Source organism: Corella eumyota, chromosome 1, assembly GCF_963082875.1.
Source record: "Corella eumyota chromosome 1, kaCorEumy4.1, whole genome shotgun sequence".
Classification (NCBI taxonomy): Eukaryota; Metazoa; Chordata; class Ascidiacea; order Phlebobranchia; family Corellidae; genus Corella; species Corella eumyota.
Window position 1 is genome coordinate 9,838,672 of NC_137490.1, and position 25,028 is coordinate 9,863,699.

At 30.6% G+C, this 25,028-nt stretch overlaps 1 protein-coding gene and 1 pseudogene across 2 annotated transcripts in view; one reads left to right on the top strand and one right to left on the bottom strand.

Moving 5' to 3' along the window:
• Positions 1–6,727, top strand: part of LOC145740706 (uncharacterized) — a 41,456-nt pseudogene extending 34,729 nt beyond the window's left edge. Inside the window, exons 89-106 of the transcript XR_014280907.1 lie at positions 130–282; positions 419–579; positions 740–891; positions 1,001–1,176; positions 1,249–1,400; positions 1,538–1,674; positions 1,858–2,043; positions 2,947–3,150; positions 3,349–3,449; positions 3,614–3,741; positions 4,247–4,412; positions 4,657–4,794; positions 5,040–5,148; positions 5,273–5,379; positions 5,552–5,774; positions 5,961–6,122; positions 6,269–6,453; positions 6,583–6,727. The product of XR_014280907.1 is annotated as an uncharacterized LOC145740706 (transcript). The remainder of the gene's footprint in view (positions 1–129; positions 283–418; positions 580–739; positions 892–1,000; positions 1,177–1,248; positions 1,401–1,537; positions 1,675–1,857; positions 2,044–2,946; positions 3,151–3,348; positions 3,450–3,613; positions 3,742–4,246; positions 4,413–4,656; positions 4,795–5,039; positions 5,149–5,272; positions 5,380–5,551; positions 5,775–5,960; positions 6,123–6,268; positions 6,454–6,582) is intronic.
• An 843-nt stretch (positions 6,728–7,570) lies between these two features.
• LOC145740726 (palmitoyltransferase ZDHHC9-like) lies at positions 7,571–14,854 on the bottom strand. The gene is made up of 11 exons (XM_082558556.1): positions 12,948–14,854; positions 12,569–12,648; positions 12,246–12,367; positions 11,928–12,100; positions 11,579–11,737; positions 11,230–11,367; positions 10,605–10,656; positions 10,205–10,307; positions 9,786–9,983; positions 9,280–9,421; positions 7,571–8,624 (listed from the first exon to the last, which is right to left on the bottom strand). Exons 1-11 carry the CDS (start codon positions 12,997–12,999, stop codon positions 8,284–8,286), a joined length of 1,560 nt encoding a protein of 519 aa, XP_082414682.1. The 5' UTR covers positions 13,000–14,854; the 3' UTR covers positions 7,571–8,283.
• Positions 14,855–25,028: the final 10,174 nt, after the last annotated feature.

Consider the following 25,028-nt stretch of genomic DNA (forward strand, 5'->3'; position numbering starts at 1 on the left):
TAGTTTTTGTCCAATTTTTTTAAATACCATATTGCTTGTGAAAAACATTGTTAAGTTTTAATTATAAAGTTGTTGTGGGCCGTATATAGATAATACTTTTATATCAATTTTGGGAATTAAACATTTTAGACAAGCAAAAATTAGCATTTCTGAAAATATCATAGAAAGGGCCAAGGAAGGATTTAATCAGGTTGCATTAAGAGGGGCTGTTTTGTTTGATGTTTTGTTGGCAACTTCAATTATCAATCCATTTTATCAACACAGTTGGCAATGTTTTATTCGGTAATTTTTTTTTATATTTATTTTTTTTTCATTTTTAGTTTGAAAAGGATTTAATAACGATTTGTTTTTAAAATTTTTCTTTTTGATTCAAATTTATTATTTCTTTTTAATTACTAATTTTGAATTTTTGTATTAGCCTTTATGACGAAAGTATACAACAATCAGAACATTGCTCATTAAAAGTTGTTTGTAATGAAATGACTCATAATATTTACACAACTCTGAGGCAGTCTGTAATGGAAAATGATCGACTTTTAATAGCTTTTGTGATGGCTTTAGAGGTTGAAGATTCATTAGGTACATTTATTTGTTTGTTAAATTTTTTAAACATATTTAAATACATTTTTTTAATTGTAAAATTTCTTTTACTAATGGCAAATATCACATTTTTTTGTAATTATGTTAATAATAAATAATAGATGCTCTAGCGTTATAATTATTTTTTATGCATTGTTAGGAAACGTTAATCTTGGGGAACGAGAATTTCTTATATCACCCGATTATGGTCATGCTCTGATGGTGTCCATGGGAAGTCATGCATCAGAATCTCGAGGTGCTGCAAGAAAACCTTTTGATTGGATGTCTGAGGATCAATTTCATAATCTTCAGGTAATTATTATTTTTGTTTGTTTTTATAATTATATGTATTTAAAAACTCAAGAGCTTTCAAAGTTCTAAATTTAAAAAAAAGCTCTAAATTTTTAAATTTTATTTAAAGATCTTGGCAATGTATCATGACTGGTTCCATGAAGTTTTTGATAAAATGTCAAGGGATGGCAGGGAGGCCCAGTGGAGACTTATATGTGAAGGGGATTCACCAGAGAGTTCTAAATATCGACTTCCAGATAACTCAGATGACCACTACACTGCACTACAAAGGTTGCTGTTTGTGAGGTAAGCCTCAATAACATAAATTTTAAAAAAAATATTTTTTAAAATAATGGTTGATTTGTTATTAAATTTTAGAGCTGTTCGTAGTGACAGACTTGTTCATGCTTCAACAGAATTCGTGGCTCGAGTTCTTGGTAAGAAATATATTAGGGACGAAGCTCCTGACCTAAATGTTGCACTAAGTCACGCTTCACCTATGCTCCCTATTATACTACTTTTTAAGAAAGGTGATTAGAATATCTGTTAAATTTTTATTAAATAATTTTTTTTATTTGAATTGAATTATGTTAAATGCTCTTGTTTAAATCTTCTTATAAAATAATAAGTTAGTGCACTAATCCTTTGTGCCTTTTTTTAATTTTAGATACAAATGTTGCATTAAAGTCATTTGTAAAGTTTGCCATAGCTAGTGGGCAAAATTATGAGGTGATATATGTCAGTGGAAATGGATTAAATGAAGAAAGAAAAATTTTGAAGGCAATTGCTTCTTGCATTGAAAATGTGAGAAATTAATTTTTGTTGATTATCATATTCTTAATTGCAAAGTGAATTTGGCATATTTATTTTTTATGCAACACAATAAAAAAACTTATAAATTTATGTTTTACAACATACAATTTATGCATATGTTTTTGTTTTTAATATTATGTAGAAAAATTACAAATAGTTGAAATTTCTTTAAAGGAAAAATGGCTGTACCTTGACAATGTCCAAAACAATATATCCCTAGTAGAGCATATTTATTCATTAATCAATGAACAAATTATTTATGGCAAATTTCAACTTTTTTTCTCATGGGAAATCAACAACTGTAACATACCAACAAGTGTGCTATATACCTCTGTGAAATTAGTATTTGATTCGCCAAGGGTAAGTTTATAAACTCTTGACAAAAGCGACCTGTTTTACATAAAAAATGGCCTTTTTTAAGGTCTTTATAATAAAAGTTAACTTTACAATTTTTTTTTAAATGAATCTAAAGTAATATTGCATATTTTACATGGGCATTGTTTATTTAATTCATAAAGTATAAGCGAGTTGGGGTATAAATACAAATATTCCTTTTACTTTTTATAAATTACCAGATTACATTCTTTTCTTACTTTTTTCGAGATAAATATATTGATTTTAATTGTTTGCTTATTTAATTGTTGTTTTTATTTACATTTTTTGACATGATTCACAATTCACAGATATAGTAAAAACATGACTTATTTGGCATAAACTACTCAGTAGTGTTAAATGATTTGCTTGTACTACAGGAATTCTTAAATGTAGGGGTTTTTAGTTATCAATATACTGTAAATGCTTGGGTTTGGCAATCAGTAATCATGTAGTGTTGCATTACATTTATCTAACTTCAACATATTAACAAAAGGTAAACATATTAACCCAAATCATAATAGTGAGGACACATTAAAACCTGGTTTTACAGTACAATGTCAAAAACAAGGTTAAATAGTTTATTAATTTGCTACCTCAATGACATGCTGCTAAGTTGATTATTGTTTGCGACAATTAGTGTTTGCGTTCGTGCATTTATTTTGCATTTCATGTTACTTTTTTCATTTTTATGAATGTAAAGTTATAAAATTCACCAAACAATTTAATGAAAAACTTTTTTGTTTTTTCATGTGAGCCTGACAAATGTCATCTGTAAAAAAATTAATTTGTAAAGAGAATCACTAACAACAATTTATGTTGTTCAATTAGTAGTTTGTTTATGTATTGTGCATTTAAATAATATTTAACCAATTTTAATTAAATTATCAGGGAATGAAAGACAACTTACTTAGATTTATGACCACCAACATCAACAGTGATATCATTAACTCATGCTCAAGACCTGAATGGTTGCCATGTCTACACAACATTTGTTTCCTTCATGGTGCAATACAGTTGCGGGCCAGGTTTCCAGTTGGTGTCGGGTGGCAGGAACCAAATGCATTTGATTTTGTTAATACTGAACAGCTTCAAGTTTGTTTTTTATTTTTTAAATATAGAAAAGTTTGTAACTAAGATTGTGGTATAAATTTTATTTAATTAGATATAACAGAAAAAAGATTTTTACAACAGAAGTTGTTTAAAACAACTGTTGTGATCTAATTTCACAAACTTAAATAAATTATGTAATCATGTAATATTCAAGTCATTTATTTTATTTTTTTTAAATAGCAATCTTTTAAAGCAATAACAAATGAATTTATGGATACACAAAGGGGAGCCGAATCTGGCTTAAATGTAATGCTCAGAAACATTTCTTGGTCGGGTTTGAGGTACAAAAATAGATGTGTTTTAAATTACTTGACTAAATAAAATGTTTAAAAAAGTTTAGATTAGCATGGCAATTTGAACTTGAAAATTGAAAAACAAAACAGAAGATCAAAAAAATTTATTTTTATATTTTTTATAAATTGTAATAATTTATTAATGATTTCAGATATCAAATAGCAGAATTGGTGTATGGTTGTTATGTAAATAACCAGTATGACCAACAAAGTTTAAATTCTTTGGTTGATTATTGGATGGCATCCAGTTCGGTCAAAAAAGAATTTGAAATACCAAAAAGTAAAAAAAGTTAAAAACATAACATGTTGTTTTAAAAATATTAATTTGCTGTGTATAAAATTATTTTGTCACTGCTTATAAGGTAAAAATATTTTAAATTTTAATTATTAATGATATTGAGCACTAGTGGGCATGTTACTTTTACGGTTCTTAAAATTACTTTTTACTTTTGGGGAACTTATAAAATGTCTGTACATTTGTGGTTTTTACAAAATTTTTTATTCTTATTGTGGTTGTGTGAAAAACCAGTATGGTTATATAACCTTACCTTCACCTGATAGTTAATAAATATCAAATTTTATACATTATTATTATTTTGTGGTTTGAGTTGTGTTGCTACTTTCATGCTTACTACTTAAATTACTTGAAAACGATTTGAGAATTGTAGTATCATGATTTAAAAGAAAAAGTTCTTAGTTAATAGATACTAGTTTTTTTCTGTTTAACTGACAAAAATAATTTTTAAATAGATGTTTTGTTAAACTAACAAGTAATTTATTTTTAGTCAAGTATCGACTTTCACCTATTTTATTTGCCCCAAGTGCTAAACAACATTTAATTGTTCAATCAATCGATATGTTACCACAACACACATTAGATGTTGCTGAAGCATGTAATCTTCATCCTAACCAGGAAGCGGTGCATGGTGATGACCAGTATATTTTTACAAGGTAACACAAACAAATGACAGTTTTATTTAAAAAAAAATTTGTTTCAGCCTTTTTAATTGTTATTGGGGCATATAACAGTAAATGTTGCATTTTTTTTGTATCAGTGGTGTAGCACTTTTATTTATATTAATATTCTTATTAAAAAATATTTTTTTATATTTCAAAAAAATATTAAGTTCTGGTTAGTTTTTTTTCAAATTAAATTGTTGAATAAAATTTTCTTGATATGCCTGATTTTTTTAAGGTTAAACATGATTTACGACTTTTTGCCTGAGTCAAAAACTTTATCACACAAATTATATCCAAGACCCCCAACTTCGTTAGATTTACCACCTCTAACCTCCATTAGTAACAACAGTTCCCATCCATGTGTTATTGGCAGGTAAAATACTTTTTCATTTAATTTATTGAATTGGTAAAAACTCTATTAATGTAATTTTAATATTGTTATGATTTAAGTATATTATTAATAAAACTCCAACAAACACATTTTTAAAATGCTTGGGTATTTAAATTTCGCACCAGTTTTAAAATTTTATTTATAACTTTTTGCCTTATTTGTTATTTATTATCAGAATCAAAAATGATTAGTGCGTAAATTCAAAAGGAAATATATTATTTTTATAGAGGTGTATATGCAACACATACACATTCACTATTAAAGGGTAAAAAAGAAGTGGAGTTATGGGAAGTTTGTTATAATGCTCTACCAAAAATTCCCAAATCGTGGAGCAAGGTTATTTATTAAACTTTTGGCATTAGACTTTTATTTTGACTCAAACTTTACCCAAATTAAAAGCTTTTTCTTAAAAAGTGTTGATTTTTTAAGAAAAATGTAACAAATTAGTTTATTTTTTTAGGAATATGTAAATGAAAGAATACGGAAGATTGGAGGTTTAACTCCATTTAACTTGTTTATTCAAAGTGAACTAATTCAAATACAAACCCTTCTTACAGAAATAAAAAGGTTTTTGTTTAAAATTTAATTTTTTATATTAAAGTGTATAATGAGTATTTGTAAGTTTATTTATTTTTACAGTTGTTGTTGTAACATAAAAATACTCTGAATTTATTATAATTACACCCATGTGTTTTTTTATGTTTTAATAAACTTTAAATACATAAAATTTTATTATTAGGAGTTTAAACACGATTAAAGGGGCTGTTGAAAACCTGGATCATTTTGGAAATTGTCTGAGCAACTTTGATGTAGCGATAGCAAATGAGTTAAGCCAATTGTTAATTCCAAAAGCTTGGATGAAGCTTGCTGGGTTAACAGCACCACCAAGGGAAACTCCCCTCTCCCAATGGTTGAATGATTTGAGTGCAAGGGTTGCTCATTTCGAAAGAATATTAGCTTTGGTGTGTTTAAAGTTGTTTTACCATTTATGTTGGTATCCTTAATTTGGAGTTTAAAAATCTTTTTTCTCTACTATTAGAATTTGTTAAAATATACATATAAATTTATTTTAAACAAAAAATACTTGTCATTAAGCTATAAGCTTAATGTATGAGCACTTTTTGGAAATTTGGAAATTTGTGTTTTAGGGCAAGGACAAGTTACCAGCATATTGGTTAGGTGCATTTTTTAACCCATACGCACTTATCTCAGCTTTAAAACAGGAAGCAATAAAGTCTCATGTGGAAAAGGCTGGAAATGTTGACAATATTGTCTTCCATATAGAGATAACACAAAGAGACAAAGATCATGTTAGTTTTTATTTTATTTTTTACACATTTTTAGTCGTCGTCATATTGGGTAAAATGCTTTGCTGTAATTACTAACTTGGTTTTTTAAAATAAAATTAGTTCTGTATTTTAGTTAACAAATTTTATACTTTTTTATTTTTCTTCAGCTTCGAGATCCTCCAGCAGAGGGTTTTTTTCTACATGGTGTTTATCTATGGGGTTGTGGTTGGGATAAAACAAGTGGTGAGATGATTGATTCACCCCCAAAACATGGACCTACTCCGTTACCTGTAATTCACGTGACCTTCACCACAGAGACCCACAAATATGGGACTGGTGGTGAATTGACCAAGTAAACATTTTTTTAAATATCTGTGTATTTTTCTTAACAAAATTCTGAATGCTGCTTTGTTTTAGTATATACTGCTAGTATAATAAATCTTTAACAGTTACTTAACAATCTAATTTTGTGATTTTACAGACCTGCTGATTATTATAGTTGTCCAGTATTTATCACTTGCTTAAGCCCCAAAATTCCAGTGTTTGAGTTGGATGTTTTAAGAGAATCAATTCCATCTAGTAGATGGGCGTTAAGAGGTTTAACTGCTTCTATTAGGCCATATTAAAAAAGTTTTAGTACAGTAAACTTTTTATTGTAACAAAGAAACTTTTTATACACTAAATTAAAAACTTTTTATATATGTTTATATTTAATATTTATATTTAATGTTTTTTTTTTTAATTTAAAAGTTATATTAGTTCTTGTTTTAATTTTGTATAAAAATCTTTTTTATTGATTTCTGAATTTTTTGACAACACATAAAGCACATATAAAATTATTTATAGTTTCTTAAATTGCCTATTAAGCACTTGGATTTTATTAGACCTATATTTTATTAGTTTTTTTTTTAAATAGGTGTTGGTTTTAAGATGGAATTTTATTATTTGCTACAGTTATGGTGTGTGATTATATGTTTTTTTACCTAGCTTTTTCCCTTATCTAGTTTTTTAAGTATTTTTAAAAGTGATCTGATGTGTTTTATTTTTAGTTAAACAATTTATATCTTTGATATTATTTATTAAACAATTTTTTTTTTAAATGTTTAAAAATTTGATGGCCAATGGGTACCACGGCACTAGGTATGATAGAAAAAAAAATTATGTCAAAAACCAAAAATAATAATATGAAAGCTATATTTGCATTAAATAAAACATTTAGTAATCAACATAACAAACTACATAAAATAAAAAAATTAGGGTAGTTCTAAACAAAACGTAATATAAAAAGGCAACGCTATACAAATATAAAATGCTTCTTATAACATTAGCCAAAATGAATTGCTTTAAACATTTTAATTTTTACATAAAAATTTTTACATGGTATTAAATTCTAAACATAGAATAATTAATAATAATTAAAAAAACAAATACATACTTTTAAAATTAATAATCATTTAAAATGTTGTTTTAAAATGTAATAACATAGCTACATTAAAAATTATAATTTGCTTCGTAAATATGAAATATTGGAACAAATTTCGCAAATAAACCCTAGAGCAATATTACATAATTTTAGTAAATAGTTTGTAAAATAATATTCAAGGAAATTACCAATATAAACCAATCAAATGAACATTGACACTGAAAATAAAGTATATACAATTTTCAAACAATTTAGTGAAATTTACTGATTTGTAAGCTATAACGAAAATATTTCATTACAAAATTATATTTAGTGCAAATAGTACCACCAACAAAAAAGAGTGAAATTTTAGATATGTTATGTTTGGTGTTGGTGTCAAACTTTTAAATTCCAACTAGACAAAAACAATTTGCAAGATATACATAAAATATAATAAGATTCAACAAATTACGATTTTTTTATGTTGCACAACAAAGAAATGCTATGTAAACACATATTTCAAAAATACTATAGAAAACGTAAAATAAAAGCACAGCTGAAACAAAATTTTTGTTTAAAAAATTGTAATTGTTTTCTAAATAGGTATACTAAAATAACAAAAATTGTTAAAGAAAATTGTAACACTGTTGTTTTTCTAATCTTCAGTTATGTTTTATGGACTCTAAGGTAAACAAAAAGAATTAAAAACATCAGACAATTTTTGTTTAAAAAACACAGAGTTGGATGGTGCTACATGGTTAAAATCAGCTATTAACCAATTTAAACTGAGCTAATTTTGGGTATTTTTCCGTTCACTTTTTCTACAACCTTATTATTAACCCCATTTTTTAAAAGTTTGGGACTATCTTCTAAAAGATGGGAATGTGAATCTGTCGATCCCACTGTTACCACAGAAAGATCATGTTCTTTGCCATGAACGTCATTTTCAACACCCAATGGAGCTCCCAAATGTTGAATTATAACTCCAGGTCGGTTTTCTAATTCTGACGAGGGGAACACAGGGGGTTCACGGGAGTCGTTCGAATTGTAGCTAACACGGGGTTGAAATGTAATTAATGCATGATGGCTTATTGTAATTTGTGGGTTATCATCTTGCATGTCTATAAAACAAAAAAAAATAATAACTGAATATTTTATTAAAAAAAGCATTAAAAAAATTCCAAACTAAATGGTATGAAAATAAAACCTAACAAGTGCTTTATTTTTTAGTAAAAATAAAAATTTAACAATAATAAAAAGTGTAAAATTTTTACATATCTAAACTTAAAACATTTAATTACTTTAATTTGCCTGATAAAAAATTGATATTTAGTTCACTAAAATTTCACAATTTTTTATGAATGTGTATTCAAATTTTTAAAGACCATTGTAAGTGTTTACAACTAAAAAGAAATATTCTTAACAAATCTTTTAAAAAGTTAAAACACACTTCTTATGGTTTTTGTTTAACAAATTTAATAAACCTTTTTTTTTTCTATAAAAATTGATCATTATAAATTAATTTTTATAAACATGAATGTTAAGTGCTGTAGAAGCTTTACAAAATTTTGATTTTTTAAAATTTAAGTTAAATTTTACATAAGTTCACGAAAAAGGATTTTGTTACATAAATCAATAATTAACAAATAAAATCAACCTTTTTTTAAGTTGTGTGTTTAAAATATAAAAAAGCAACGTTTAATTCTAAAATAACAACTAGTAAAATAAGTTTTTTACATTACAAGAATAGCTCAGTCATATCCACTAACCACTTACCAACCACAGCATCTCCATTGACCATAGGATTAGCATTGTTAGGGTTATTAGATTGGCGAGGGTATTGTGGCTGCCGAGGATATGTGGCTCCGTTGGTATCAAAAGGTTCCAAATCCATGACCGGTTGTTGACTTGTAGACTGCTATAAAAAAATATATTTAAATTAGTTGACAATATTTGATTTAATTAATTTTTTTTGTAAATCATAACAAAGCATAGAACATTTTAAAAATACCTAAAATTTGTAAAATAGACTTATTAAATTTGACCCTTGTTTTTTTAAATCTGATTAACAGTTTAAATATTTAAAATATTGATGGTGGTTTAAATTTTATTCAATTTTCTTCGCTAGAATATCAGATTGTAAAATATATTTTAAATTAACACTATTTTATGTTGTTCAGTAACATACACTAAGGTGTTTAACATGTTTAACAAAAATTTAGTAAACCAGTTGTTTTTTGAATAGTAAATATGAAAAAAAACTTTACACAAAATTAACTAACCTGTTCTGTGCCGTTGGATCTAGCAGAAACTACCATTTCAGGAGTGGGTACATCATTCGGGTCTACATACCCCCTTCTATCAAGATAAGAAGGAGGAAGAGGCGAGCACAAAACATAAAAGCAATTTTTAATAGGACTTCCACGATCAAACGGATTTTTAATCTCAGGATTGCGTTTTTTTGACCAAGTGCCCTTGATCTAAATTTAAATTAGTAATATATAAATTTTCATAAATTGTAACATTGTATTTTTTTATTTTAAAATGGCAAAAACATATGTTTTTTTAAACCTAAAATTAACAATTTGATTAAGTTTTATAATTTAATTATAATGATTAATTTTAAAACAATATATTTAAAGACCAACAATAACCAACCCTTCTTTTTAATTAATTTTAAAAAATAATTGATTTAACTCACGTCTTCATTTGTAGTTAAACTTTGTACAACAAGGTAAGAATGAAAACCTGATAAACCAATTACGGACCATATACTGAAAAAACAAACCAAAATCTCCAACACAGTAAAGTAAGAGTTAAGGAACTTTAAACTTTTTTAACAAATGACCCATCTAGGTAAGTTGTCTATATTATTAAACTTGAATTACTTTGTTATATGTCCTTTTTAACACATATACATATGTAAAATTAGTGTTGGGTTTAAAAACATCATAAAAAAATGTTAAATTAAGTGAAAACGCCCATAAAGTTTTATTTATATTTTACCAATTATAAAAAAACAGCACTCTATTTCAAAAAACAAAAGTCATAAAGTAGGCTATTTATTTAAATTAAAATTTGTAAGTTTGGTAAAAGGATATCTTCCAGGACTAATCTTCAAAGCATTAACAAATCCATCTTCTAATCCTGATACTAAAATGAAATAAGAAAAATAAAATATTAAAACAAAACATGACAACTTAGTAATTTTGAATTTTATAATAAAATCTATAGAAAAAATTACAATAGACTTACGCTTTGGATTTTTTTAATAAATAGCTGACAATAATTAATACTCTAATGGCAGTTAAATTTTTTTTAATACCCACCATGAATGTACGTAGTGCACTTAAACAAAATATAATTCTATCATATTTATTCATGAAATATAGTCTTTACAATCGTTTTTTAATTTTTTTCATTATAGCAAAACATATATAAATAATTTATAATTATGGTTTAAAAACTTTTAAGAATATATATATTTTAATGTCCTAAGCTGTAAATTTTAAGTTCCAATACCTTTTGTTCTTGGACATTAAAAGTTTTCAAGTGTTAGTATGATATTTATTTTAAAACACTGTTGCTATTTGATATATAAGTATTACCTATTACTGAATAAAAGGTGTTTCTGTGAAGAAATTGATAGATATCACAAACCACCAAAAACAACAACATCATTATTGAAGGTGTTTACATAATTATTATTTTAAAAATCGTACTTACATAGTACGATATGAACTATGGAGAATGAGAAAATAAACAAACACAAGAGAGTAAGTGATGTCACAAATAAGTAAAAATATCGGTAATTTCGACGACCAACGCAGTTACCAACCCAGGGACAGTGGTGATCAAAATTATCTAAACAGTTTTATTTTGTTAATTTTGTAAAAAAAAACTTAGCGTTAGCATCAATATAAAATAGTAAGTTTATGTTAATAAATTATAGACTAAATATAAAATACAGAACTGATATTTATACCAATATAGATACTGAAGTAATACCCAATCGGTAAAAAAAGGGAAAAAAAATTTATACAAAAAACAAAAGCATTAACCATAAAAAACTTACCCACACAATTATCACAAAGACTACAATGGGAGGCCCTTGGAGGTCGAAATATTTTACAAGTGAAACAATATTTGAGTTTCATTGGAACCCCATTAATTGTTATGTCCAATATTCGAGGTGGAGGTCTGTAACCTGTCCCTTCTTGTTTTGCTGTTTCTTCTAAAAAAAGGTCATTAACAAAAAATATATAATTGTTAATTTAACATCAATCTATAAAATGAATACAAATAATGTACAAGTTGACAACCAATAAAGTTTTAACAAACAAAAATTAAAATAAACAATATTAAAAAACTATTAAATTGTGAAACCAATTTAAAACATTGAATAGGCCTATGTTAATAAAAACCTGCAAGAGTTTTATTTAAGTAAGCAGCTTCCTCTGCAGAAGCCCTTGGAATAATTCCTGGGTCGCTCCATGCTGTTCTCAATAAACAAAACATATTGAAGAAAAACAACAAACCACATGATACAGGGATTAGAAAACCTAATTGAAGCTGGCTGACGAGAGTTAAACGACATCTAAAAATTTAAAATTAAGTGCTTACAAAAAAATTTAAAAAAAAACAATATTAAAGGCCGGCCTTATAATTATTCTAGTATTATAAATAATGTTTTATTTCAGAGAATAAAAAAAGAACATTTAAAGTTTAAAAAAAAAACTTACTCAAAGCCAAAAAATAAAGCAACAGTGATTAAAATAAGACTGATTGTAAAATATAAGATCCCGGTTTGTCTTGCCATTATTAACCTTCCATCGCACATAAACTTGTTTCGACCCGGAAATATCTTAAAGTAAAAAAGAGAATTATTTAAGTTTTTCAACATGCATAAACTAAAAAAAAAAAAAAATTAAGATTAAAAATAAGTTGATGGTGACCATTTACATATTTTAAAATTTCAAATTCCCCGGTACCAAATACCGTTTTAGCAAAACCTATGGATATTTCCAAAATTTTATATAAAAATCAACAAAATTTTATATCCTACCTCCCACTTTTTCATCCTTCTTACAGTTTGGTGAATAGGAGATGAAGAAGATGTGGAAGGAAGTTCTTTCATATGACGGCCTTTACAGAAAATTAAAAATTTATATAAGTCATATACAGCTATTTTTTAATAAAATCACTTGAAAGTCAAATTAATTTTTGGTAATTAAGTGATTGAGGTCATTTCCATCTAATTCTTAAAACAAATTATGTCCAAAAAGTAAGCCAAATGAGCAACCAACACATTTTTTAACTTCAGTGCTGAACATAGATAAATTTTAGATACTTTTAAGATTAAGGTATGAAAAAACTTGTAGGCTATAATAAAGTTTATGTTTGTGCTAATTGACTAAAAAAATAGGATAAGTAACCTTCAGTACCTGGACTTTTTACTTGTGCTCTTTCAGGAAGTGAAGCTGGTGAAGCAGTCATTTCTTACGTTAGAACAAAATAAACCAAAATCTTTTCTCACATTATTTAAAAATTCAATACAATTTTTACATCAAAATCTAGACAAATCTGTTTTTCTACTAACTTTTAAACCTATTATGTTAATTTTTACATAAAGACCATAATATAATAAAAAAAATATCAAACAGTTTCTCATAAAATAAATTTGTTGGGATATAACTTTATCTTTAATGTGAACAAAGTGACTTGAAACATCAGCAAGTTTTACAATTATATACAATCATTCATTACCAGTAATAATATCACAAAATAACAAGATATTCAAAGAATAAAATCATATATAATCTTATTAGATAAATTTAATACCACTAAAGATTAAGGTAAATATCAACAAAAAATAACTTTTTAACCAAAATAACAATACTAACAAATCCAATGAATATAAACATAAACTTAAGTTTTGCAATGTGCACACATTAATTACTAGTGTGCTATGGGTGTTTGGAAGCAATATATTTAAAATGTTTCTTTTCGTGGTTATCAGTTACCACGAATGCCAGACACTTCGGCCCCCGGACACTTCGGCCAAATTTTTTTTTTCAAAACAGCGGGGATTTTGCAATTTGATTACCGCGTTTTTTCGTGTAGGTATATACAGTTTTTTAGACAGTATTTGAAACAAAATAAGCAGTAAATTAATATTTTTTTTTAATAATAATGTGCAAGAACATGTTATCTTTCATTTGGCGTGTCAATTTTTTAATTTTACAAACTAAAACCTATAAAAAACTAATTTTGAAAGAGCGCGCTTTTAGGTGACGGAGGACAATGCATAATGATATCTCGTATTTTGCCAAATAGTGCCGCCTTTCCAAACAATATTTGAAGAAAATAGAGCGTTAATTTTTTTTTTTTACACTAAGGATTGTGCATAAATATGTTATCTTTCTTTTCCCGTGTCAATTTTTTAATTTTACAAACTAAAACCTATAAAAAACTTATTTTGAAAGCGCGCGCTTTTAGGTGACACAAGACGATGCATTATGTTATGATATCACGTATTTTGCGAAATAAGGGCCGTCTTTCTAAACGATATTTGAAGAAAATAAATCATTAATTAATCATTTTTTACACTGAGGAATGTGCATAAATATGTTATTAGTTATTGCCTGTGTTAATGTATATAAATTTATATACTAAAACACAAAGAATAAAACGTTTAAAGAGTTGCCAAAAGATTTGTCCTGCAAAAAAAAGGCAGGGAGTCGGCGATGAAATTCCCATGTATAAAGTCAGCGTAAGACCATATTTTACCGATATTCAAAATAAAATTTTGCATAAAGTACAGTATATATAAAAGTTTTGTTGGTTGTTACGTTAATGACATATGTTGGTTTTTGGAATATCTATTTTTTTAAAGATTTTTGTTTCAAAAACCTTTTTTTAAAACGAAAGAAAGATGGGTGCTTTTGGCCTGCAAAATTTTATGACTAACATGTCATGCAAAATTTTATTTTAAATATCGGTAAAATATGGTCTTACGCTGACTTTTTACACGGGAATTTCATCGCCGACTCCCTGCCTTTTTTTTGCAGGACAAATCTTTTGGCAACTCTTTAAACGTTTTATTCTTTGTGTTTTAGTATATAAATTTATATACATTAACACAGGCAATAACTAATAACATATTTATGCACATTCCTCAGTGTAAAAAATGATTAATTAATAATTTATTTTCTTCAAATATCGTTTAGAAAGACGGCCTTATTTCGCAAAACACGTGATATCATAATGCATCATCGTCTTGTGTCACCTAAAAGCGCGCGCTTTCAAAATAAGTTTTTTATAGGTTTTAGTTTGTAAAATTACAAAATTGATACGGGAAAAGAAAGATAACATATTTATGCATAATCCTTAGTCTAAAAAATAAAAAATTAACGCTCTATTTTCTTCAAATATTGTTTGGAAAGGCGGCACTATTTGGCAAAATACGAGATATCATTATGCATTGTCCTCCGTCACCTAAAAGCGCGCGCTTTCAAAATTAGTTTTTATAGGTTTTAGTTTGTAAAATTAAAAAATTGACACGGCAAAAGAAAGATAACATGTTCTTGCACATTATTATTAAAAAAAAATATTAATTTACTGCTTATTTTGTTTCAAATACTGTCTAAAAAACTGTATATAACTATGCGAAAATAAAATTTATCGCGGTAATTAAAATGCAAAATCCCCGCTGTTTTGAAAAAAAAATTTTTGGTCGAAGTGTCCGGGGGTCGAAGTGTCTGGTTACCGTTACCACTATTACAAACACATATTTTTACCATTTTTAAGGTAAGGTTTTTGAAATGAGTTGTATGGATTAAACAGAGGTTGCTTACCATATTCAGATAGTCTGATATTGGAATAAAATAATACGAGAAAAAATAAATTAGTTTTATGTGCTTTTCTTCTTTAGTGATATTATTAACTATCTGACTATTAAGCATTAATATTGTGATATTGCTACAAGCTATACCTAATGGTTTTTAATAAAATTTTATTCTTAAAACTGTTAAATAGTATTTATTTTTATTAATAGTACCCCTACAGCCCTATCTGACTAAATTTAATTATACACCGTCTGACCGTCCATAAGATTGTCAGACCATTGGAATATCTCGCTTACTGGAAATTTTTGCTTATTTAAACATAAGTTGATAGTTTGGTAAAACTTTTAATGGAAAATTAAATACTCGTTTTTTGAACAGTTGGAACACCATCATATTTATGCCAAAGAGCTGACAGAGAAAAACCAAAATAAAAAAAAGAGAGTAGTAGAGAATTTTGCTTGGGCCGAAATCATAAAAAATAGTGATTCCAAATATTTTTAAATCGGACAAAAATAATAAATATAGGAGAAAAATACCAGAAAAATAAAAAGATATAAAACCTTAAATAAAATAAGTCAACAAAAACCTAAGTTAACAAACACTCTGAAAATGAAATAAAACTTAACAAAACGTTAGAAAATTGTTAAACACAGGATTAAACTTTCGTACTAAACTAAAAAACCTACCTATCGTGGCGCCTAAATTTATTTTATTTATTTTCTGAAGAACAACGTACTTAACAACAAAATTCTTTTAAAAAAATAAAGAAAATGATAGAAAGTGGTCAAATACAGGTGTAAACTTCGTATTTTCGTAATATAAATATTATGAGTGACGTCACAAATTGGGGTTTATAACAACTTACTTACCTATCATAGCGCTTCAATTTATTTTACATAATTTGTAAAGAACAACGTACCTAACAACGAAATGTTTTCAAAAAAATACACAAAAAAATGGTTCCATGTCAATTCAACCCGAGGATAACTCAACACCAGACAACCCAACACCGGACAACTCAACACGGGACAACTCAACCTGTGGATAAATCAACCCGTGGACAACTCAACCAGCAGACAACTCTACCCGAGGAAGTATCAAACCAATGATCACATGTTGTGTTTTAAACGCTACCGAATAAATATGTAGTACCTTATTATAGCTGTAAGTCAAAAAAGCTAGGCTGACAACATGCAACTTAATGCAGAAATGTTTTTAAAAAAATTGAAACAAAATTATTTTCAAAAAAACTATTTTGTCTGCGAACTCCGGGCTCTAAGGCAAATACGTGTGGCGTTGGTGCAGCTCGAATCCGAAATCTTTTAGCTTGTAATCCGACGCCATGACCAATTCACCACATTTCCCACCATTGATTTTAACAAATAACGATAAGTTTAATTAATAAGCCCACTTGTGATTATATATATATGCTTTTCTATTTCTACTTTTGTTGCGCAGTTGGGTAAGTTATTTATTTTCGCAATTTTAATTTTCAAAAATACTACTATTCGGTAATATTGGCAAACATCTTTTAATAAGCATAAATTATATTTTTTATTGTTAATTTTATTTTTTATCAAAATAAAATTTTGCTAAAAATGAAAGTTTATTATTATAGGCCTATTTGTAACGCTGGTCGCGGTCCTACTAATTACCGCACTGGACCGCACCGGACCGCACAGGACCGCACCGGACCGCACAGGACCGCACCGGACCGCACCGGACCATATTTAAAGTGTCTAATCACCGCACTGGACCGCACGGGATCATATGAAGTGTCTAATTACCGCACTGGACTGCATGGGATCATATATGAAGTGTCTAATTACCGCACTGTACTGCATGGGATCATATATGAAGTGTCTAATTACCACACTGGACCGCACCAGACCATATTTAAAGTGTCTAATTACCGCACTGGACTGCACGGGATCATATGAAGTGTCTAATTACCGCACTGGACTGCACGGGATCATATAGAGTGTCTAATCACCGCACTGGACTGCATGGGATCATATATAAAGTGTCTAATCACCACACTGGACCGCACCAGACCATATTTAAAGTGTCTAATTACCGCACCGGACCGCACGGAATCATATGAAGTGTCTAATTACCGCACTGGACTGCATGGGATCATATATAAAGTGTCTAATCACCGCACTGGACTGCATGGGATCATATGAAGTGTCTAATTACCGTACTGGACCGCACCAGACCATATTTAAAGTGTCTAATTACCGCACCGGACCGCACGGGATCATATGAAGTGTCTAATTACCATACTGGACCGCACCAGACCATATTTAAAGTGTCTAATTACCGCACCGGACCGCACGGGATCATATGAAGTGTCTAATTACCATACTGGACCGCACCAGACCATATTTAAAGTGTCTAATTACCGCACTGGACTGCATGGGATCATATGAAGTGTCTAATTACCGCACTGGACTGCACGGGATCATATAGAGTGTATAATCACCGCACTGGACTGCATGGGATCATATATAAAGTGTCTAATCACCATACTGGACCGCACCAGACCATATTTAAAGTGTCTAATTACCGCACCGGACCGCACGGGATCATATGAAGTGTCTAATTACCATACTGGACCGCACCAGACCATATTTAAAGTGTCTAATTACCGCACTGGACTGCACGGGATCATATGAAGTGTCTAATTACCGCACTGGACTGCATGGGATCATATATAAAGTGTCTAATCACCGCACTGGACTGCATGGGATCATATGAAGTGTCTAATTACCGCACTGGACCGCACCAGACCATATTTAAAGTGTCTAATTACCGCACCGGACCGCACGGGATCATATGAAGTGTCTAATTACCATACTGGACCGCACCAGACCATATTTAAAGTGTCTAATTACCGCACCGGACCGCACGGGATCATATGAAGTGTCTAATTACCATACTGGACCGCACCAGACCATATTTAAAGTGTCTAATTACCGCACTGGACTGCACGGGATCATATGAAGTGTCTAATTACCGCACTGGACTGCACGGGATCATATAGAGTGTATAATCACCGCACTGGACTGCATGGGATCATATATAAAGTGTCTAATCACCATACTGGACCGCACCAGACCATATTTAAAGTGTCTAATTACCGCACCGGACCGCACGGGATCATATGAAGTGTCTAATTACCATACTGGACCGCACCAGACCATATTTAAAGTGTCTAATTACCGCACTGGACTGCACGGGATCATATGAAGTGTCTAATTACCGCACTGGACTGCACGGGATCATATAGAGTGTATAATCACCGCACTGGACTGCATGGGATCATATTTAAAGTGTCTAATCACCGCACTGGACCGCGCGGGATCATATAGAGTGTCTTATTACCGCACGGGATCATATATGAACTGTTTAATTACCGCACTGGACTGCACGGGATCATATATGAAGTGTCTAATTACCGCACTGGACCGCATGGGATCATATAGAGTGTCTAATCACCGCACGGGATCATATTTGAAGTGTCTAATTACCGCACTGGACCGCATGGGATCATATATGAAGTGTCTAATTACCGCACTGGACCGCACGAGATCATATAGAGTGTCTTATCACCGCACTGGACCGCATGGGATCATATATAAATGATCTTATTACCGCATGGGATCATGTATAAAGTGTCTAATTACCGTCACACAGGTAACAAATCAATGTTAACAAGCACAGATGTAGTGCAAATTCAAGAATGGCTTTAACCTATGGCAATTTCGCTCTACGAAACGAACGCCTATATAATATACTCGATGTTATGTCCATTGTCGATTTAATTAAAGTTTTCAAAATTGATTTATTAGCAAGAGGTCACTTTTAGTAAGTTTTGGCGTTTCACGCTGAACCATTTTCCTTGATCCCAGCATGGGGAAATTTTTTACTCCCAATCGTCATTCATTATATTGTTCAGTTTATCGATTATGTTTTATATTTTCTTTATTGTTTGTACTCGCTTGCTCCTATTTTTGATTTGCTTCAAATAACTGGGAATATAGCTTTTTGGTCAGTTCGGTGGACGTAAAAACTCATTAATAAGTAAGGCCGGAGTAAGGTTTAATATAGGTTTAGACTTTCGTTTTTTTACTCAATTCGTTAATATATTCTTTGTAGTTTGTGTTTCGTATAATTTTTTGTGTCGCATTTATTTTGCATTTTCTGTAGTTTTAAATCTGATTAAAAGCCGCTTGTACAGATTACATTAGGTAGATTGAATATTTGGGCAGGTTTTGGTAATAAGCAAGTTTTGATTAACACGAACATTTTGTGTATTTTAATTTAAGTGTGGCCTTATCGATGCTCATCTTTACAGCGTACTCTATTGGGGTTTAATTATTGTTTAAGCCTTAGTAAAAGTTTAGTAAATAATGTTCGGAAAAGCTTATATTATAACATAAGTGTTAAAACTTGTTCTGTCTAACTAAACGCATGTAGCAATAAATCTATCTCGTCAATAAACTCGTAATAATACTATGACATCACGATTAGCATTGTTAAAGGTTTGACGTAAATTCACGTTAAGAAATTTGTAATAATACTATGACGTCTCGGCAAAACGGTTTCATTTGAAGAGTTCTAGGGTTTAATGTTACTTTTCATATCTAGTTATAAGTCTATATCCATTTGTAAAACTGTCAAACAATTATTGAAAACATGGGTAAAATTACGAAATGGCCTTGCACAAAGTGCAAAAAGGAGTGTGGGCCAAATAGCATTTTATGCGTAGTATGTATTGGATGGAGCCACTATCATTGTGAAAATTTGAATAAAAATGAATTTATAAATTTGCGTAATTTAAATGATGTGCCATTCATTTGCCAATCTTGCTCTCACTTTCCGGAAAACGGTTGTTTCAATTTCTGTTTATCCTTGTTGCGGTTAAACGAAGTAAGTAAATTTTATATAATTTTTTGGGTCACGTATATTGTCCGGTTCTAGACAAAAGATAATTAGACTACGGCTCTGCTAAATTCTCTCGACGTTGTTTTCTCTTCGTTGGGAGCCTAGGGTTGTGGTAAGGGAATATATATTTGCAGACTTAGATGATGTCTGCAGAAGTAAAACAACCGTCGGTGTTCAGTAAAGTGGCAAACTTAAAACAATAGGTCTTGTCACCTACGGATTACGGTTCGAGAGAATTCTCTTTTATGGTAAACGACACGTTGTTTTGTCTAGAGTCTGACAACATACGTGAACCAATTTTTTTATTGTCAACGGCGTATCGTTTGCAAACGTGTCTTAAAGTAACTGTCATAATTTAATTTAATGCTAAGCTAAAAATTACTATTATTCATTTACACAGGCTTCAAAATGTGGATACGAGAAATTAAAAAGGTGTGCTTTGCGCGAATCATTACTTTTAAAAAGCGAAAACCAGGCGTTTGTTTCACACGAAGATTATCTCTCAGATTTAGATATACACCCCTACTCCAATAAATTACTGAAAAATTGGATGCCCGAAAATGTACCACTATATACTCCTGGTGACGGCAATTGCCTTTTTAATGCAGCTTCACTTGCATTAAGTGGCACACTTAATTTGGCACTTGAATTAAGAGTGCGAACTTGTATAAAAATGGCATTAAATGAAAAAAAATATGTAAATCATTTATGTTCTACTGATTTTAGCATAGTTTCTCCCGATTTTAGCAAAGCTTGTATAGATTGCTCGAAAAACTCAGAATATTCTTCGGCATGGACAATGCTTGCTTTAAGTAATGTCATCAACAGGCCTATCGTAAGCGTATACCCACCATGTAATGGACCTAATGATAAAGTGGTTCAAATCTTGAATATTCGAATGGATGAAGATGAATACGTTGACGTTGAGCCACTTTGGATTACGTGGACAAGAGATGGTCTTTCTCAGAATTTAATTTGGCTTCCTAATCATTTTGTGCCACTTCGACATAACGTTGAACTTATCTCCCATTCTTCGCCGTACGAAGGCGTAGTAGGCTTCGGTACTTACATAAAAAGTCAGAAAACTGATCTCTCAAGCATTCAACTTTCCAAACAAATTCAAAGTGAATCCTCGTTAAAAGAAGAAAATATCTCTCTTGATAATGAAGATTCCAATATTTTCAACCAAGCTAAATTTGAAAGTGTTTTTGAATCTGTAAAATCGTCGAACTCGTCTGTTAAAATCGTGCCAACGACTAACTCTACAAGTTCACTCCATGAAAGCCCTCAAAAAACATTGGGTACTAAAAAAAATAATATGCTGCTAAATAGGTTTTTAAGTGCCGATAAAACATACCAATTGTTACTATCGGATGAAATCGAATATAAAGTTATTCCACCTGGCAACAAATCGAATAGTTTTTACTTAATTAATAATGAAGAAAATATTTCCAGAAAAATTCAAAACAAAAAAAATGTATTTGCGGATGATTGCGGGGTCTGGTCTAGTAAGCACGGAAGAAACAGGAAGACAATATATTTGGCTAAAGAAAATATGGTTAGAATTATATATTTTAAAGGAAACAAATATTGCACAGAAACCGTTGTGAATGGCACTAAAATTTACGTCCCCATTATTCCTCAACCAGCTAACAATGAAATTGTTGAGATAAATAGATATTACTGTGCGCTTAAAAGAAACACTAACTTCAAGAAACGAGTGTCGTGGTTTACCAGGGTTTCAGAAGATATTTGTAGCGCTAAGAAAAGAGCTGTGGTAGAATATCTGGGAACTTATCCAGATACTATAAGTAACCACGGAAACCAGGTTAACATCGAGAATGAATATGTTCGAACGAATCCTAAAATTATGGATAAAATTAAAGACAAGATCAAACACAATATTCCAACCAGGGAAATATACACAACTTTAAAAGAAGAAGATTCGATTAACGGTCCACGAGATTTTCGCCAAATTCGAAATGCGCGACAAAATTTAAATAAAAATAAACCTTCTGTTAAAAACGTCGCAGATGAGGTTTTGGAAGTATTTTCAATGATGAGCGACAATCACCCTTTTATTCAAGAAATTATACACAACAGTTCAGAAAAACCGCCATGCATAATCCTATACACTAACGAGCAGATGCTGATGTTTCAAAACTTTCTCACCAACAACGACAATGAATATGTCATAGGAGTTGATAGAACTTTTAATGTTTCAAAATGTTATGTAACGGTTACTGTGTTCAAAAACCTTAAAGTAAACAGCAAGGAAACTAAAGATCACCCCATTTGTGTTGGTCCGTTATTCTTACATTGGGATGGAAAATGCAGTACATATTGTTCATTTTTTTCCCATCTTAATGTTAAATTAGAGTGTAACGACTTGAATGTTAACGTCAAAGTTTCAATTGGAAGCGACGATGAGAAGGCTTTGACTAAAGCATTGGACATATGTTTCAAAAATCCAACGCGTTTTCTTTGCATCAAACATGTCAAAGATAACGTGACAAAATTTTTGCAGGACAAGGAAGGTGTGGACTTAAAACGTAGGAATGAAATAATCTCCAGCATTTTTGGTAAAGCTGGGCTTGTTTCAAAAAAAAACAAAGAAAATTTTGAAAAAGAGGCAAATCAAATCCTCGAAAAAAACAAAGAACTGGATCATTTTGAAAATTATTTTACGGTCCATTTAAAACATCGTCTTTTCCAGTTTGTTATTTGTCCCCAGCGTTTTAATGAGGAAGATGGATGGTGGACAAACAACAACTGTGAGAGTATCAACAACATAATTAAACTGGACATTAATTGGAAGCCGCGTTCTTTACCGATACTTATTGAGAAGTTGTACAACATTGTCAAAACACAACTTGTGGATGGATATACGTAGTAGCCTACATGACACGGGAAACTATGTTGTATGCGAAAAATTTAAAGCGTATGTGAAGAGTAACAAAGAATGGGTAGAGATGGGAAACGAACAAAGAAAAAATCTGTTTATTAAGTTTTTAAAATGCAAAATTTCCGAACAAAAAACTAAGATCAATTTGGTGGAAGCAAAACGCGGAAAATTGTTTGTTGCCAACGTCACAAAAACTGCAACGAAGCCAGGGCAAAGAAAAACGCCCAAATCCAGCAAGACAAGATCAATCAAAAAATTGAAAAAATGATTTACAGTTTTGAATTTCAAAATCAATCAAATAATTATCTTTAAGACTTGAACTGAAATAAACTTTTTAAGATAGAAATTTTACAGTAAAATTATATTTAACCTGAAGGCTACAATTAAAATAAGTTGTAGCGTCATTTGGTTGACCCTGTGTTTTATTTTATTTTCTGTGAATTATTCGTTTTTACCTTTCATAAAGCATGGCCGAGATTACTAAAACTACCAACATGATGTTATGTATTATTTGCGTATACAGAAATTTAAATGCATATACACCTTTGTTTGAAGAACACGTTTTGCAAGAATCTTTTGTAGTTTTGTTTTTTTTCATTAAAAAAATATCATTTACTTTGTCGTCTTATGTAATTTTAGTCATTAGAAGTATCTTAAATAACTAAAACCTTTATATTTTTGAGCAGAAGCAAGCGACTCGTGCGGTAACTAAAGTTATTTGTGTGGTCCTGTGTGGTTATAATACACTTTATATAAGATCCCATGCGGTCCGGTGCGGTAATTAGTCACTTCATACTTGATCCCGTGCGGTCCAGTGCGATAATTAGACACTTCAAATATGATCCCGTGCGGTCCAGTGCGGTAATTAGACACTCCATATAATCCCGTGCAGTCCAGTGCGGTAATTAGACACTCCATATAATCCCGTGCGGTCCAGTGCGGTGATTAGACACTCTATATGATCCCATGCGGTCCAGTGCGGTGATTAGACACTTCATATATGATCCCATGCAGTCCAGTGCGGTAATTAGACACTTCATATATGATCCCATGCAGTCCAGTGCGGTAATTAGACACTTCATATATGATCCCATGCGGTCCAGTGCGGTAATTAGACACTCCATATAATCCCGTGCAGTCCAGTGCGGTAATTAGACACTCCATATAATCCCGTGCGGTCCAGTGCGGTGATTAGACACTCTATATGATCCCGTGCGGTCCAGTGTGGTGATTAGACACTTTATACATGATCCCATGCAGTCCAGTGCGGTAATTAGACACTTCATATATGATCCCATGCGGTCCAGTGCGGTAATTAGACACTCCATATAATCCCGTGCGGTCCAGTGCGGTGATTAGACACTTCATATATGATCCCATGCAGTCCAGTGCGGTAATTAGACACTTCATATATGATCCCATGCGGTCCAGTGCGGTGATTAGACACTTTAAATATGGTCTGGTGCAGTCCAGTGTGGTAATTAGACACTTCATATATGATCCCGTGCGGTCCGGTGCGGTAATTAGACACTTTAAATATGGTCCGGTGCGGTCCGGTGCGGTCCTGTGCGGTCCCGTGCGGTCCGGTGCGGTAATTAGTAGGACCCATTTGTAACGCTGGTCGCCGCCGGACGTCGCCTGTGGCACCCGGGACAGGGACCGGATAGAACACAGACAGAAAGAATTAAGCCAAAAAGCGGCAAAAAAGTTAGAAAGCGGTGCCTGTCTTATTTTCGGAAGTGCGGTCCTGTCTTATTTTCGGAAGTGCGGTCCTGTGTCGTATGGTATTTCTAAACTAACTGTTAACCAAGTTATTTTATTAA

What these genes read in the sequence shown, in the direction of transcription:
- LOC145740726 (XM_082558556.1), bottom strand. Translation starts at nt 12,999, where the DNA reads ATGACTGCTTCACCAGCTTCACTTCCTGAAAGAGCACAAGTAAAAAGT. An exon ending in GAAGGATGAAAAAGTGGGAG is followed by an intron (nt 12,368 to 12,568) that starts GTAGGATATAAA and finishes TTTTACTTTAAG; the next exon opens with ATATTTCCGGGTCGAAACAA. An exon ending in CATAGTTCATATCGTACTAT is followed by an intron (nt 10,657 to 11,229) that starts GTAAGTACGATT and finishes ATTTCATTTTAG; the next exon opens with TATCAGGATTAGAAGATGGA.